At 33.7% G+C, this 17,888-nt stretch overlaps 1 protein-coding gene across 3 annotated transcripts; it reads right to left on the bottom strand.

Annotated features, from left to right (window-relative positions):
- Positions 1 to 1,122: 1,122 nt before the first annotated feature.
- LOC106875265 (transcriptional adapter 1) lies at positions 1,123 to 17,860 on the bottom strand. 3 transcript variants are annotated; one of them, XM_052965695.2, is made up of 11 exons: positions 17,766 to 17,860; positions 16,424 to 16,565; positions 14,336 to 14,372; positions 13,142 to 13,196; positions 12,572 to 12,637; positions 9,303 to 9,406; positions 7,609 to 7,687; positions 5,664 to 5,794; positions 3,854 to 4,002; positions 3,042 to 3,210; positions 1,123 to 2,436 (listed from the first exon to the last, which is right to left on the bottom strand). In XM_052965695.2, exons 4-11 carry the CDS (start codon positions 13,194 to 13,196, stop codon positions 2,260 to 2,262), a joined length of 930 nt encoding a protein of 309 aa, XP_052821655.1. In that variant the 5' UTR covers positions 14,336 to 14,372; positions 16,424 to 16,565; positions 17,766 to 17,860; the 3' UTR covers positions 1,123 to 2,259. The 3 variants fall into 3 exon arrangements, with proteins under 3 accessions (XP_052821655.1, XP_052821654.1, XP_014778832.1); XM_052965694.2 differs by having other exon boundaries at positions 16,428 to 16,565; XM_014923346.3 differs by lacking the exon at positions 16,424 to 16,565.
- Positions 17,861 to 17,888: the final 28 nt, after the last annotated feature.

Raw genomic sequence — 17,888 nt, 5'->3', positions numbered from 1 at the left:
TTGTAAGATCAAGGACTAGATGTTTGTAAAACAACAGCTCTCTACAATCATATTTTTCAACCATATGTGAAAAGAATTATTTTTTTTCACATTAATTATTCTGACACAATGACAGTAAATAGATTCGCCTGATAAAAGTAAAGTTACATGAGCCACCAAGGGAGCCTCTACACAGTCACTTGATCTAGTAAAAGGAGCAGCCAAACTTCATAAAAAGTAAGTTTGACTTACTGTCTTAAAAAAGGAAAGAAACATTGGAACATGCAATCCTAGATACACTAAGTCTGAATATAAAATGCAATGGCCATAACTGAAACACCTTTGATCACAGGTCTCCTGGTTCAACATTGACCTGACATTTACAAAAACTTGGAGTTGAAAAAAATCACTATAAATTTAATCCTTACCAAATATCAAAATCTTCATCCAATCTTCTGTCTTATAACATATCAGTTGAAAATATTGTTGATGGGAGCATGATCTAAAATAGGTGGCAACACAATCAAGGAATGACATATAAGACTAAACTTGCTTGTTCAACCTTGAGAAACCAAGGCCATTAAAGTATGTAAAGAAAATGACAAGTTATTGATCAATATAAAAGCTGCATTGGTGAGGTAGAAAGCTATCTTGAGAATTAACAGTACTTGATCAAAATGGCTAGACAATGTTAACAGTTTTTGGTGTAGTAAAATTATAACCCATTTCTTAAAAGCATCTATTTCTGTGAATCTGTGAGGATTTAATTTCTCATGTGCAAAAGTAAAAAGAACTTACAGACTTAAAAAAAAAAAAAAATAATACTGATCACTTTGAATAAACCTTGCACAAATCAATCAAATTTTACTACAGGGATATTTAAACTTGATCAAACTTTCACTAAATGCTGGAATATTTCAATCTCAACAAAATCTTAGCATTTCAAAATAAGTTGAAGGTGCTCTCAATTAAAAAATGGAACTGGAGGTATTTTTTGTATGAATATATATGAAAAAAAAAATTAAAACATCACAAAGTGGAGTTCAATATCCTCAAACTGGACCTTAATGAAAGAAATGTATCCAGCTGATATGCACTGGATCACTAAATTTATCACATTTTTAAATAATCACTGAACAAGTATTTTATATATTTGTAGTTTCATTTGTTGTCAGTAATAGTTACAATTAATTGTCCAATATCTGCATTCTACACAAAATATTCAATAGAAACCATCAATGAGAACATTTAGTAAACTTGCTATGATATTTACACTTTTTAAGCTTCTCTTTATAAAATTCCAATTGCAAAAACCCTATCCATTGAACTTTGTTTTTTTTAAAGATTGTTACACAAGTTTCATAATTGTATCAATTACAATTTCCAATAATGTCAAAATATTTACTAAATTTACAGATAATGTAATATTCACATGATTTCATACAAATGGTGACAACTCTTGGCAAATAAATTATCCAAAAACATTATGTAGTTGATGGCAGTTCTACAGCAGGCAACTGTTTTAAATCACAACCGGTTTTACATTAAAATCACGAGTCACTATTAACTACTTCTGGTCAGTTCTCTTTTAGAGTTACTCTTGTTTTACTTTATCATATGAGAATAAAGATTAATTTACTAAGATAGATGAAAGATTAAAAAAATGAAAAACAAAGAATACAAACACATACAAAAGAAAATGATTGTTTTTTTGTAGACAAGAATATTGTAAAACAGAATCAACTAGAGATTTAACATCAAATAAGTTGAAATATTTTTCTCTATCAAGAGTGAAAACATGTAGCTGTTTCCTTACAATAAAAGACCATAATTGGTGATTAAAGTTCTTCAGAACATTATCATCATCACCACCATTATAAACACTGTCATGTTGCTGAAGACCGGAATTTTCAAGCCACTGTACCACAATGAATCTGTTAACTCCACCTCACGTACTGCAAAACATTCTTTTAGTAATAATTAGAACTTGCAAGATTACCAAAATATGAAAATACTGTAAATGTCAATTGTCTAAACACAGTATCTCCAGAACATTAAAACAGGTTCTCAGAATGGTAGGCAGCTTGCAAGAAGCTAAATATATAAAACATGAAATCCACATGTTGACATTGTTGAAAGGGAACAACAATAATTAAGTTAACAATGGAGATTATGCAAAATAATAATTGTCATTTCATTGGAAACAGATATAAGAGTCAGCTGATGAAGGGATCAGTTGATGAAGAGAAGAAAGTAGTGATGGATAAGAAATTTACAGCATTAGAGAACTAATTGTAATTGGTATTGTTGGTTAGCCAACTGTTGTTTGATATTCACTTCTTGATGGTGAATGACATCTTGTTCTAACTCTTCATGAGTGGAATGACTTAGCTGATGTATAGTTTTTTCCACAGCTGGAACATAAACTGAGTGTGATGGGATAACATTCCTGTATAACTGGAATAATAAAATAAAATGACAATTTTAGAATATAATAAAATTTGAGTTTGTTTCATACAGGCATATGTCACTAAAATAATTACTAAGGTTATGAATTTAATATTTTTAATGTAAATGACATTAAACATAATAAGTACCAACTTAAGACATAAGTTTCAATGACCCTGTTAATTTTTTCTGTCTCAAATTGGTACTTATAATGTCTAATACTAGTTATTAAAAGTTCTTCACAGAAAAATTGGATGAATTAAACAATAAAATTATTCCTTTGCTTCTTGGAAACATCTTTACTCTTGCCTTGCCAACTTAACAAAATTCAATTTTCAGTTTTACCAATCAAATCTATATTGTCCAACCACTGAATTAATTATCATCATCATTTAATGTTTACTTTCCATGCAGTTACACAAATTTGTGTAACTGCAAATTAATTAGTACTAATTAATTTGCAGTTACACAAATATAGTGAGCATTGTATTCACTTAAAAACTTGATGGCTTTTAAGTGAATGCAATATTGGCAAGTATAGGATATTATATTTGCCACATTACTCTTCAAGGCAAATGTAAATGATAAAACTGATAATAATAACAAAGCCTTACTTGTAATGCATCTAAAAGATGAAATAATGTTATAGGTCCTTTGTCATTCTGCATCTGTTCATTTACTGATACCGAAGCAAGCTGTTGTATAGCTTCCAATTCTGCTGCTTCTTCTGACAAACGAATGGTTGGCATCTGAATTCCACTGTTAGATATTTCTGTTGCATCGCTGCCAAAGTATAATAGGTCAATATCAGTTTGATAGTAGTCTCTTGCTGTCTGAGAAATACAGTTCTGCAATTTCTTCCTGAACACCTTGCACGAATAAATTTGCTTGTAACGATCAGATGTCTGTGCTGTACATTAGCTCATTCCCTCAATCAAATCGACATTGCCTGAACAGGTGCATGGTGTACCACACATCAGGTGTTGAAATGATTAGAACAATGTGAGACGAAGTAATTTTCTCATGAACACAATGCACCACCTGGTTCAGAAAGTGTAACCATGATCTTGCAATCATGAATACAACACCCTAACTACTAGGCCATGTGCCCTCACCAATATCAGTATATGATTACAATAAATATAGCAATATTGTTAGAAGGAATTATTTAAATAACAGTATAAAATATATCAAATTAGGCTGAGAACAATAATTGTTTCAATAAAGAGAAAATGTAATAAATATGAGTAATCTATTTTAAAGCTTTAAAGTTATCAGATAACATTTATAGATTTTTGGTTAGTTTTCAAATGGGCCAATTACTAGTTTATAGAATATAGATATTAGAATCAAATATATTAAATGGGAGTTCTAGCGAGGATATGGTTAAACAATTGTAGAAATGATATTAAAATAAGATAATCACCTTTCACGGAAATAGTTTGTTTTCAGCTGGGATCGGCGTAAATATGGATTAGGAACATCACAACCAATGGAATATTTAAAACGTTTTTCTCGGAGTTTATAACCACTTTTACGCCCTAGCACCTTCACGATGATGTCCTTAAGTTGACTCTGAAAAATAAAGGTTAACCAGGGGATTAACATTAACAGAATTTAATTCTTTTCACCTACACTAATGCTATTTAAATTTAAAGCAGATGTTAAAAATATAGAGTAATTAATGAAAATAATACTTTTGGAAATGTAGACCATCAGTACTTGGTAACAGATTTTTATATTGGCTCTACATTTGCGGATGCAGGCATGGCTGAGTGGTTTCAAAGTTTGTTTCATAATCATGAGGCCTTAGGTTCAATAGTACCGTATAGCATCTTGGGCATGTGTCTTTTACTATAGCCTCAAGTTAACTCAAGCCTTATAAGTGAAATTATGTGGACAGAAAATGAGTGGAAGCCCATCAGATAGATTATATCAACAATTAAACATCCAATTTCATAATATTTTGTATCATTGTTTTGATAGGCTGATTCGACCTGAAAATTGCATTTAGAGTACATGTGTGTAGAATACTCAGTTACATAAATTTAACGTGTGGGTAGTTAGTTGATTGAACAACAGAATGCTCATTGTTGAAACCGATGGAAGATCTATCATCACAATAACATCAACTCCATGCTACACAATGGTAAACATTGGAAGAGCTGAAACCACAGATATTTGACTCAAAATAAAAACTGATTTTTATTTTGATTCCATACAAAAACTGTTTAGTTTCAAAGAGTGAGACATGACGGATATTATTAGAATAAAATATAAGTAAGACAGTCTAACAGTAGTATCAGAATGTATACTTCACATGCAGCAGGTTTGACCCTTGTCTTTAAACCAATGCTTAATCAGTTATGATAGCATAGTTACAATAAAAAAATTTCTAATGAGAAAGAATTTTTGCCTTTTCCTCCCTATTTCTATACCTTTTTTTTGTTGTTAGACTATTTTATGTCAACCCTTCCAAGATCGGAACAGTTTAATTGTTGAATGGCTGTGCTCCCTAGAGTTAACCTCTCAACTGTGAAGTAAGAGTAAAACCTGCTTCATATTCAGTTAGGTAAACTAGAGCAAGAAGATTTAGGCATCTTGCTCATAAGCACAACACAACAGTTATAAGATTTGAAGTTATGACCATGTGTTTCAACAACTTAACTTCACAGCCATATACCATTACACCTGCAAATATTAAGAATATCATCCTTTTTCCAATCTCTCACACAATTCATTGCTGACTTCTATACTCTACAGAAATAGTGACATAAAGAGACAAAGATAATTTAGTACTGACATGTGTCAAGATGATACAATAAAGCTTTAATCTTTTGACATCATGTAAAGATTGTCGTTCAAAAATACATTAGAAAAACCAGAAGCCAACAGTTTATTTTTGAGACACATTTTAACTGTTATGGAGAACATTTATTGAAACAGCTTGTTTAAATTAAATCCAACATCTGATGAGATAAACAGTCTGCTTGACATTATTATTTTTGATAATTTGTTTGTCAACAGAAGTGAGAAATAGTGTAGTCTCACCTATCAGGGTGACAGAACTATTGCTGTGAAGTTTCACATTTTAGACAAAGGTATTCAGTAGTACAGTTTCAATATAACACACTCTTATGGAGTTTCAATATAGTTGAAAAATTAGAACCTGGAACATGCTTAACAAAAAAAAATCTTCTGAAAAAAAAAAGGGATATCAGTAAAAAAATACTTACTTCTACCGCTGTCATGACAAACTTTACAGCATTCTCAGCCACATCATCGAGGCCATTCTCCCAGGCACAAACATACATACGACCATGAACCATGGAAATATCTGGTAATGTTGCTTCTCGAGAAGAAAACCCTTACAAAATAAAATAAAATACTTTATTTATGCTTGTGTTGGTATGTGCCCATGTAAGTAAATACATAATACATACCATTGTTGTTTTAATACCCATTTTTTTCCATGCTTGCATAAACCAGATGAAATTTATTGAGGCAGATATTGCTACAGCCAGGTGACCTTTCAGCTGCCAACCCTCACCTGTTTCCAAGTAAAGTATTATTTCCCCAAGTTCTGACATGTTTTCATGGAAGATTGGAAATGAACAATACTGATTTTATGAACCATGACCCTTGTTTAAAATTATTGTACAATATGAAGACAAGAAGACACACATATACACAAGGTGGACTTCTTTCAGTTTCCATCTACTAAATTCACTCCCAAGGCTTTGGCAGGCCTAGGGCTATAGTAGAAGACACTTGCCCAAGGTGCTACACAGTGGGACTGAACATGAAATTACGTATTTGTGAAGTGAATTTCTTAATCACACAGCCATACATGTGCCTCATCATCATCATTCAATCTGTCTTTAATACTGGCATGAATCGGATGGTTTTTCAGGCTCCAATAAGCTAGAAGACTGCATTAAGATCCAATGTCTGTTTTTACATGATTTTTGCTGCTATAGTTGTCTATCTATGCACATATAAATATATAGTCACACACACATAAGCTGTGTACTCAAGAAGTTTGCCTCTTTCATGTAATTTTGGGTTCAGTCCCACTAAGCAATGTCTCCTACTATAGCCCTTCATTAACCAATGCATTTTGTGGGAATTTAGTAGATGGAAAAGTGCAAGAAGCCCATCATATATGTATGTATACATGCATGCTTGTGTGTATATCTCCAAAACAACACTGAATTATGGGCACAGATGGTGACACCATCATTTTTTGGTTAGGCTACAATTAGTTAAGTCTCTTGATATTTCCTGTCAGCAAAATCATCCACTATCTCTTTGTGCACTTTCAAATTTCTCTGGAACTACTTGTAAATCAGTTAAAAGTAAGTAAGTAACAAGAAGTGCATCCAACAATATAAATTCTGCCTCAAAAGTTAGTTTCATCTAAGTCATTTTAGCATGGAAAATAGGCATTAAACACAAATGAACTATATATATATATATATATATATATATATATACAAACAAAGCATTTTCTTACAGATGATGCTTTAACCTATATTACAAAAAACAGAAAGAGGAACTGAGAGGTGAGGTTAAGATATTAGATAAATAATTATATATTCCTGTTCACATTAGAGCCACTATATTGTGTGTCCTGAACCAAAACACATTACTTTGCTTATTGCATATACCTGGCTTACATGGACACAACATCGTTAAATTACAACCAGAAGAATTAATAGTAGGAAGAGAACTGGAAATGGAAGAAAAGGTAAAAACTTTGATGTGAGAGTATCTGATCGTTGCAGGATCAACTTTCCAACCTTCTAAATAAATACGTTAGAGAGAACTTATACTTTGATAAGAATATAGGATAGAACTTGGGATGTAGATACAAAAGACTTACACTTTACATCGCAACTACTATTTAGTACTGCAATGTGGTTCACAATCTGTATCAGAATTCCAGGTGCAATGGAATTGCAATTTATTTTTGTTAGTTTCACACTAACCATCATTAGGGGAAAATGTGATAGAGAAGTTGGTTGCAAAAGATTGAACAACAGTTGAAATTTTTACAGAAGAGAATTGTCATTATTGCAAAATTTTATAATAATGGAATATAAAAAGAATACTAGGAAAATTTACAAAAAAAAAAAAAAAAATTCCATTCCCCTCCTACCTCAAAGCTTTGAAACTTACCAACATTTATGTCATCTTCCAAACTGCGTGGACTAACAACTGGAGCATAAGAAATAGGATTCACAGGTATAAATTTTTGCTGAAATTAGTAAATAAAATAAGACTTAACAATATTATGTTACAAAAATAGTCTTTTTTTTTTTAGATAACAATACTAATGCAGATTATTGTAGCTAATAAATGAAATTAAGTATACTATAGATGATTAATAAATTTATAGTTAAATAAAGTTAACCAAAAAGAGAGAGGGCGTCAGAAGTAAAATATTTTCAAAAACTATTGAATTTTGATATTGATATTGCTTGTAGTTCCAGGTGAACTTAGATTAAGCAAGACTATGATCAAAGGCATTCCATTTGTGACTATCTTGTCTGTAAAAGATTTATTTAGAACTACATTATCTAGAGTATTCTTCCTTTACATAAGATAGTAGGGTGATTTTGATGAATTTGACTGCTATTTCTAGCATTTCGAGCAACTACATTGAGGCTCTTTGTTAGGATTTCTTTGATATGAATGTCTGTGACCAAATTCTTACAAACACCCCATATAAGACCATTGACTTGGACATAAATATATTTAGCATATTGTGCAGCCCCAGGTCAGAGCTGATCAAATATATAAATAATAAGTTGAATAACAAGGTGATATCCACAGATTCAAGGCTCCAAGTATACCACACCTCTGCCTTATTGAAGCCGAACTATTCACACCTATAGTTAAGAGCAATTCTATCCCATATGCAGTGGTTGACCGAGATACCTAGTGCCTTCCTGTACTCAACAAAACCTCAACTTCACAGCAGAAATGTTAAGGCCACTCCCACTGGTGAAGAGGATTGGCCTGCAAGAGTCCTGTTCCAGTGCTACATAAAAGCACTTGTGTGGTGCCATGTAAAGGCACCCAGCACACTACGTAAAGTGATTGGCATTAGGAAGGGCATCCATCCATAAAAACCATGCCAAATCAGACTGAAGCCTGGTGCAGCTCTTCAGGTTACCAGCTCTGGTCAAACCATCCAACCCATACCAGTATGGAAAACAGACATTATGTGATGATGTGTGTGCGCGTACTTGTACAGGGCTTTACTCAAGACTTGATACTTTTGCAGCTGTCTCACAAGGAAGACTGTATTAATAGTACTTCTTCCAAGTACAAAACCAAACTGCATCACATCTATCTTAATTCTCATACTAATCAATTACATTATAACTCTTTCGGTAACTTTCATATCGTGATCTGTGTGTCTATATGTTTGCATGTATCTTTGCATCTGACATTAGGTGGATAACAGTGACATCCTTCTGTTCCACATAAATAAAATGTTTGATAGCTTAGTAGTTCAGCATGCAGAGATATGGAATAAAGTACTTTATTTGAAAACAAGTAGGGACTGGTGTCAGGAAAAGTATCTGACCATTGAATACTGCTTCAAGAAGTCTCATCCATACCAGCTTGTAAAAGGTAGATATATTTCCCAACTTAGACTTGAATCATGACTAAAAATTTCAGTTTAAATAAATATATGAATAAATTCTGCATTATTTATTAAATACTATCTTTTTCTTTAATTTTTATAACTGTAACATTTAGATATGCATATATCAAACAATAAGATAATCAAAAAAGAGAGAGATTTAAAACAAAAATAAAAGATCAGAGATAGAAGTAAACAAAAATATTATATAATTTACTGTATAATTGTTTCTATTTGTTGTTGCAGTTGCTGCCTTCCTTTTTAACTTAGGTTTCTGTTTTGGAGAAGAATTGGAGGCACTTGGTGATTTCTCTGCAGGCGCTGCAATACAACATGTAGATATTTGTCACATCAGATAAAAGAAAAACTACAACATGGCCATTTGTATATTTAAAGGTCATTTAAAAACTACATTTAAACAAACACTTCAGAACTTCATAGTGAGTGGTTCACATTCCTAATTCAATACTTGGTAAAATAAATCCATTTAGTTGACAACAGCCAAAGTAAAATTAATTTATTTAGCTAACAACAGCCAAAGTGTCCTAGATATAGTAGCTTGCTTTTAGTTAAGAATTTCTCCTGAAGTTGTCTTAAAAGGAAAAAGATATTGTGGTAACACATCATGCTACAAACTCAAACTGCATCTTATCTAAGCTAATTTTATTTCTATTCAGCTATCTAAAACATTTTCTGTTACTTTCATAACTTGGACCATAAGTTTGATGCCTCTCTAGTTTCTTCTTTTAATGTACCCCTTTGTTGCAATTGTCAATGGTGATACTGCTATGCAATTCATTGAACATGACACCACCTTCTACTTGACTATCCTACTCTGCAGGATATTTTCCAGCATCTCATCAACTAACTTTGTCTTAAGTGCTTTCTCTGTGCTTATTTGTGCTTTCAATTCAATACAATAACTGGGCCTTCTATTGGCCCTCTCTCCTCTTTGTATTCTTCTTATTCAACAAATTCTTATAATATCTCCATATCACTTTCTTTTCCCTATCAGAGAGGGCAAATGTGCCAATAGCATTCTGTAGACACTGTTCACCAAAAGTATCCTGATTCACTCTGACACACTACTTTGTAATCTGGAACACTTCACACCTCTGACTGCCTTGTAGCAGAACACTGACCAGCCTCTTACTTGTGGCTTTGCTCTGTGCTACATATACCTGATGTCTAGCTTTTCTTTTAGTTCCTTAAATTGTTCCTTGCTACTCCCCCTTTCATCATCATTTTGAACTCTGCTTTTCTATGCTCACATACTGTAAGTAGTTTATTTAGGCAGATTTCCAATGGTTGAATGCCCTTCGTGCAACCAACCCTTACTTGTTTTCAAGCAAGATATTTCCCCATGGCCAGACATGTTTGCACAGAATATTGAAAATAAATTATACTGCTTCTATTACAGTGACACTCACTCACAACTACTATGCAATGTCAAGACAGGGTGAGAGTAAAACACACACAATATACATCATCATCATCCTCATTATCATAATCGTTTAAAATCCGCTTTCCATGCTGGCATGGATTGGACGATTTGACTGAGGGCTAGCGAGCCAGAAGGCTGCACCAAGCTCCAATCTGATCTGGCAAACTTTCTACGGCTGGATGCCCTTCCTAACGCCAACTACTTCGAGAGTGTAGTGGGTGCTTTTTACGTGCCACCGGCATGAGGATCAGTCAGGCAGGACTGGTATCAACCACACTCAAATGGTGCTTTTAACATGCCACCAGCACAGGAGCCAGTCAGGTGGCACTGACAACGACTACGCTCAAATGGTGTTTTTTACGTGCCACTGGCACAGGAGCCAGACAGGCGACACTGGCAACGATCATGCTTGAATGGAGCTTTTTACGTGCCACCAGCACAGGAGCCAGTCAGGCGGCACTGGCACAGGTGTCAATCAGGTGGTACTGTTATCGGCCACTACAATGATTTCACTTGCCACAACAGGTCTTTGCAAGCACAATTTATTGCCCAGTGATTAAAGGGTACTCTTGAATAGGCTGGTTATGCTGCACTGGCATAGGCCACGGTTATGGTCTCACTTGGCTTGCCGGGTCTTCTCAAGCACAGCATATCTCCAGAGGTCTCGGTCATTTGTCATTGCCCAATGTTCGAAGGTCATGCTTCAACACCTCATCCCAGGTCTTCCTGGTCTATCTCTTCTACAGGTTCCCTCTACTGCTAGGGTGCGACACTTTTTCACACAGCTGTTCTCATTGATACGCAACACATGACCACACCAAAGAAGTCGTCTCTCTTGTACACATCTGATGCTTCTTAAGTCCAACTTTTCTCTGACATTACATATCCAGTGGAGCATACTGGCTTCATTCCTTGCAAGCTTACGCATGTTCTCAGCAGTCACAGCCCATGTTTCATTGCCATGTAGCATGGCTACTTGCTCACATGCGTCATACAGCCTACCTTTTACTCTGAGTGAGAGGCCTTTTGTCACCAGCAGAGGTAGGAGCTATCTGAACTTTGCCCAGGCTATTCTTATTCTAGCAACTACACTTTCAGAGCATCGGCCCCACTGCTACTGACTTGGTCACCTAGGTAATGGAAGCTATCAACTACTTGTAGTTTTCTCCCTGGAATGTGATGGAGTCTTTTCTGCACATTTTCAGTGTTTATTGGTCCTGAGCATTTACCACACACAAAAACTTTCTTCCCAGTTAGCCTTCCTTTGATATTGCTGCACTTATGTGTCTATAGCTTACACTGGGTACATCTTATGAAGTTTCTACCGATCACACAGGGCCATCTATCTGAAGGGATTCGTGGTTTGTCTGCCTTCCTACTTATTAAGACTTTGGTTTTTTTGCTAGGTTGACTCTAAGGCCCTTCAATTCTAGTCCTTGCTTCCACACCTGAAACTTCTCCTCTAGAGCAAGGTCATCATCAAAGAGAAGCTTCCAGGGGCATCCTGTCTTGAATTTCTCTGTTATTGCCTGGAGGACTATGATGAATAACAGGCTTCTTTCAGTATGTATCTACCAAATCCGTTCAAAAGTAGTGTAAGACATTTGCCCAAGATGCTATGCAGTGGAACTGAACCCAAGACTGTGTGGTTGTGGCTCCGTGGTCATGAAGTTTGCTTTCCAACCACAGTTTCAAGCTCAGTCCCACTGCATGGCAACTTGGACATTAAATGATGGTGATAATGATATATGTGCATGTATAAATATATATGCACTCACACATGACATACACAACATATGCACTCACACATGGCATATTTCTAAAGAGTTTCTGCTTACCAAATTCCTTTTATAAAACATTGGTCAATTGGGAGTTTTGTATAGAAGATACTTGTCCAAGGTGCTACACAGTAGGATTAAACCTAGAACTGCATAAATGCAAAGCAAACTTCTTATCTATGTGGCTATGACTTATCACAAAGAACATTTGCTACAAGAACCAAGAACATTTTTAATGGAGAAGAAGAAATAATAGAATTTTACCTGGTGTATTACTTAAGACTTGACATTTGGCTAAAATGGATAAAAGGAAGCGGTTGTGTAAGTGAACTGAAAAAGATGAAAACAAACAAACTGAGAATTGTAAGAAAAAATGTATGAGAAACAGTGGCAGTAAGTTCATGTAAATTATATATTTCTTTTATTTATTATTCATTTATAACTGGCACTCAATCAGTTATGACAACAAGAGTTCCAATTGATCCCGCAAGAGTTCCAATTGATCCAATTAACATGCAAGTGGCTGAGCAGCAAATTTCAGAGATATGTCAATAACTAATAGAAAAAAATATTGATTTGAATAATATAAGTTAATTCAACACAAATCTTTACATAAAATATACTTTTAAATCCTTTGATCATTTTAAAAATTTGATTAACTCTTTGACAATGAGTGAACAAATGAAAAAACTTGAGATAACAAAAAAGGGGGAAAAAAACCCAAAAGCAAACTGGAAATAGCAGCAAAAGAGACTGTGACATTCAATATGTTTAATTAATGCATACATGGAGAATGTCAATAAATTATGGTAACAATAGGTTTTTGCAGCTTACCCATGTCAGCCTTTAGCATTTTCCGAGCTTCCGTATCAAATTCTTCTTTTGACATCTAAGAAATAAGGAGATGTATGTAATAGTTTTCAAACAAAAAATTGAAAGAAACAGCTTATGAGACATTGATTTCTTTTTACTGTTTTAGATGTCTTCTCCCTTGTTGGCAATTTTACATATCATACATGTTGTTATAAATGTTATCATGTAGCCTCCAAATCAGCACTGAATGAACAAACTTATGACCAAAGGCTTTCTAATCATGACTGTCTCAATCTTTTTACAGGCATTTAACATCTAACTACACAATCCAATATGACCCTCATTTTTTTCTCAGATGGTAGAGAATGAGCTGAAGAAGATTTGTCTACTGTTTTTAGCAAGCCTAGCGACCATGTAGAAGATCCCTTGTTAGTAAGTATTTCATTATAGGAATAATTTAGTTAGATTGATGTAACTTGCCCAAGGATATAATGCATTGTTGTAGGTAGAATAATATAATTACTCCATAGCTACAGGAAATCAGGATATAAATAAAGCATTAGATATGAAAATATTGTCTGATACCCATTCAAATCTATTTTTAAACAACTTACAATGGTCCACAGGTTAATGTTTAACTCCGTTTGCTTTAGTGTTAAGTAGATAAAAGACAAATTCTTCATTTTCACTAACTGACTAGTATATTGGTGCAAGATTTTTGTAGAAACTTCATGTGTTTCCTCAGAGATAAACCAAACTGAAATGTGAACATCAATCTTTGCGATGATAGTTAAAGTGTTAACATATCTAATAACGGAGGTATCTAAAAACTAACAAGAAAGATATACTTCAGCAAAAAAAAAAAAAAGAAGAAAAATAACTCATTGACTAATAACAGGAGTCAAATAATGGAGACAACTGAAGACTTATTTTGATGTCATTAGACCTCCTTAGCAATGTACAGATTTTCATTATATGTGCTAAAACCTACTTCAGTACCAACACTATCATTTCACTCCAGGAAATCATAGTAAAAGAGAGATAAAAGGAGAAAAAAAGATGAAATTAAAAAGATGAAGACAATTAAAACAAGATATATTTCTTAAAGTTATCGAATGATTTCATATATCAGCATATTTCAATAAAAATAGTTCTGCGTTTTATGACAGAAATAAATAAGTTGACTTTAAATTTACAGAAATTTTAAAAACATACCTTCTGTCGAAACCATGCTTTCAGACTCTGCTGATACCTGAAGAAAAGTTAAATATTTAGTTTTGGAACTCCTTATTGAATAATATTAATGATTTCTAACATACCCACCAAATTTAAGGAGGGGGTATAATTATTTGTACTGATCCCAATATCTTCATTCTTTTACATACAGGCATTATCTACAGATAGCACTTCAGACCAGCGTAACTTCCATGAAAATAATCCAACAGAACATCCTTCAATTGAAATATAAAACCTACTCTCCTTCAATAGCAAAGAGAACATACAAAATAAAAAGTCCTGCACTTTGTGTAAAATTTTTGTAGCTTGTTATTCAAGCTATGACCATCTTATCTTCTTTTCTGACATATTATATTGAGGATTAATTAATCACTAGGTATTCAACTATTTTAAAGACAAGGAAAAACTAGACGTAGTTGATAGCTTCCGCTATCTGGGAGACCAAGTTAGTAGTGGGGGAGGGTGCGCTGAAAGTGTAGCTGCTATAATAAGAATAGCCTGGGCAAAGCTCAGAGAGCTCTTACCTCTGCTGGCGACAAAGGGCCTCTCACTCAGAGTAAAAGGCAGACTGTATGATGCATGTGTACGAACAGCCATGCTACATGGCAGTGAAACATGGGCATATGCCTAGCTACTTGTATATAAGTATCTAATGAGCGAGTATACGTGTGCATATGTATGTAGGGATAGGTATATGGGCTGTACACGCATGTACAGATGTATTTGTATATGCATGTATGTCTGTGTGTGTATATATATATGTGTCTATGTATGTATAAATGTGTACATATATGTATATATGGCTGTATGGGTATGTATCTGATTATATAAGTTTATAACGTAAGTAATCCCCCCTTATTTAAACTTCATTTAGACCTTATTACTCATATTGTATTTATTTCTAAATTTTCTTAAAAACATGATTAAACCTATTATTTACAATAAATACTTGAATTATAAATTTTATTCACCTCCTTATTTGGGATTCCTCATCATACATACAAATACAGCCTGATCAGTAATATAATTCATTTAAGAAGCTTTACATAGACAGACATAGAGAGACTGTCAGTGTTTAATATTACATATATCAGCACCCACTTAATATATATTTTTTTATCTTGATTCAAATAGACATGACTGCAAGAATGAATACAATAATCCTAAAACGATAACTAAGAGAAAATCTATGTACTTCTAATGTCTTTTTTAGTTTTTATATCAGCTACTGACGAGTACAGATATGACTATTATGATTTTCTATTATGAATATCTGAGTCTTTTTGTACGAGACAAATTGTATAGCAAATTGAAAAATAAAAACTATAATCCATTTTAACATCTAAGCTCCTCCATTACATGAATATGAATGAATTTGTTGAACTTTATGTAATGGAGGAGGTTAGATGTTAAAATAGATTATAGTTTTTATTTTTCATGTTGCTATACAATTTTCAATATGTGACCGAGTGTGTATGAGGGGAAATATTATTCTTGATTAAATATATCAATTAAGTTCAAAGAATATTTGTTTCTTTCCCATCTTGATAAGTGACAGGACTTTCTTTCCATCATCTTGATCATTTAACATCAGTTTTCCATGCTGACATGGGTTGGACGGTTTGACACCCTTCCTAACACCAACCACTTTACAGAGTGTACTAGGTGCTATTTATGTGGACTTGTCGAAAAGACTTAGATACAAAGAAAATCTATTTTGCCTATTTGGGAGTATCTACGAGTTTATTATCAAAAGTGTCTTTCCCCCATTTTTAAATGAAGGAAGAAAATTTGAGGGATATCTAGCTATTATTTCTAGCAGATAATCGACCCACATAGAAGCTTCCTCGTTAGCTCAAGTTGAGTGTTTTACTAAGAGATGAGAATTACTGAGAAGAGGGAGCACGTCAAAGTAATCCTGTGTTTATTGTCTGGAATATCAAGGGACAAGAATTGGTTAGTCATGCTCTCGTCGAGAATGTCAGCAATAAGCTGAGAGTCATCATCAGTGCGTGTGTATATATGAATATCAATACAGTGTGAAAATATGAATATATGGATTTATACCTACAAATGTTTTTGCTATCATATTACTCCTAAGAGGGCATTTTCATCATTTGGGATGAGGTTCGAACCAACTTGTCTTGTTAATAATCAGGATTTGATCACCTTAACTTTTTACACCACTGATAATAGCAGGTAAGGATACCTATTAAAACGTAAATAAATAAGTCCTAAATTTTACATTCATCTACACAACGATTGAAGTTGATAGCCGGATATACGCTTGGATGCACAAACGAAAAACATACAGTAGAGTTTATTTATTCACTCGAAGCTAATTATTTAATCTTTCACTACTCAGAATGTTTTCCTGCTTCCGATCCTTGAAGCAATCACACACAAAATGCGTGTGTGCACGCCAATGTTTATGAGATATATTAAAAAATGGATTACATGCGAGGTAACAAAGATTCTACGTGGTTACTCGACCTCCGAAAATAACTGTCAGGTCACAGCCTATCATTTCAAAAAGGAAAGTCACATTACACAGTAAACCTGTATATACAAGAGAGGATGCTCATGGCTTGTCTTTCAACATAGTTCAGTTTCATTAGGGTCGACCTGAAGCTAAATAATGATTACAACTAATACCTAAAGTTTTGTTCATCGGTTTTATCAATTGCACTCATCAATGAATGGAGATGAAACGAGGGATGTTAATACAGTGATGTATGTATTAAGGCACTCGAAGCATGCTGTTGTACCACAAAATGAATTCTATATGCGTATATGTATTTTTCTGTGTGAGTGTATATAACCGAATGGTTAAGAATTTCTCTTTGCAATCACAGGGTCCAGAGCTTGATCTCACTAGACTACACTTTCTGTCAGCGAAATTATGAAATTGGATGAAAAATGTGTAGAAGCTCTTTCAATGAATTGTACCGTGGCTAACTTTGTGTCACATTCTGCATGAGTTTTGCATTACTGGTACAACTTTCATTAATGATACTAGTTTGTTATACTATAATTCAATAAGTAGTTTCGTTGATTGAACAACTGCAATACTAATCGCCGAAACTGACGCTAAATCCCTCATTTTATATATGGGAAAGCTATCGGTTTGCAAACTTTAGAGGTATAGTTGATATACGGAAAGAGAGAGATAATGTGTGTGGGTACAAGTGTATAAATAGAAAGTTATTAGCATGTAAATATTTAAGCTGTATAAGTCAATAAACTGAGAGGGAGTATGTATGTATATATATCTGTAAATAAGCCATCAGAACTACACATGACAACTAATGCAGTTTACAATACTTGACAACAACCACCTTACAAAATATATCCTAAAATCTTTGCTAAGATATTACATCAATATATTAAAAAAAACTGTGATACTTACGCGTTAATACTATCACCTAAAGCTTCTGTTAAATCTTTCTTAATTGCATTGAGATTAATAGGAACTGCCATTCTGCTGTCTTCTTTACTCTGGTTATCTACACTTCCGGTTTAGTGACGTCAT

The sequence above is a fragment of the Octopus bimaculoides genome, chromosome 2, assembly GCF_046866305.1.
Source record: "Octopus bimaculoides isolate indiv1 chromosome 2, ASM4686630v1, whole genome shotgun sequence".
Lineage (NCBI taxonomy): Eukaryota > Metazoa > Mollusca > Cephalopoda > Octopoda > Octopodidae > Octopus > Octopus bimaculoides.
Note: the sequence above shows the minus strand (reverse complement) of the source record. Positions and strands in the feature narration are given on the sequence as shown.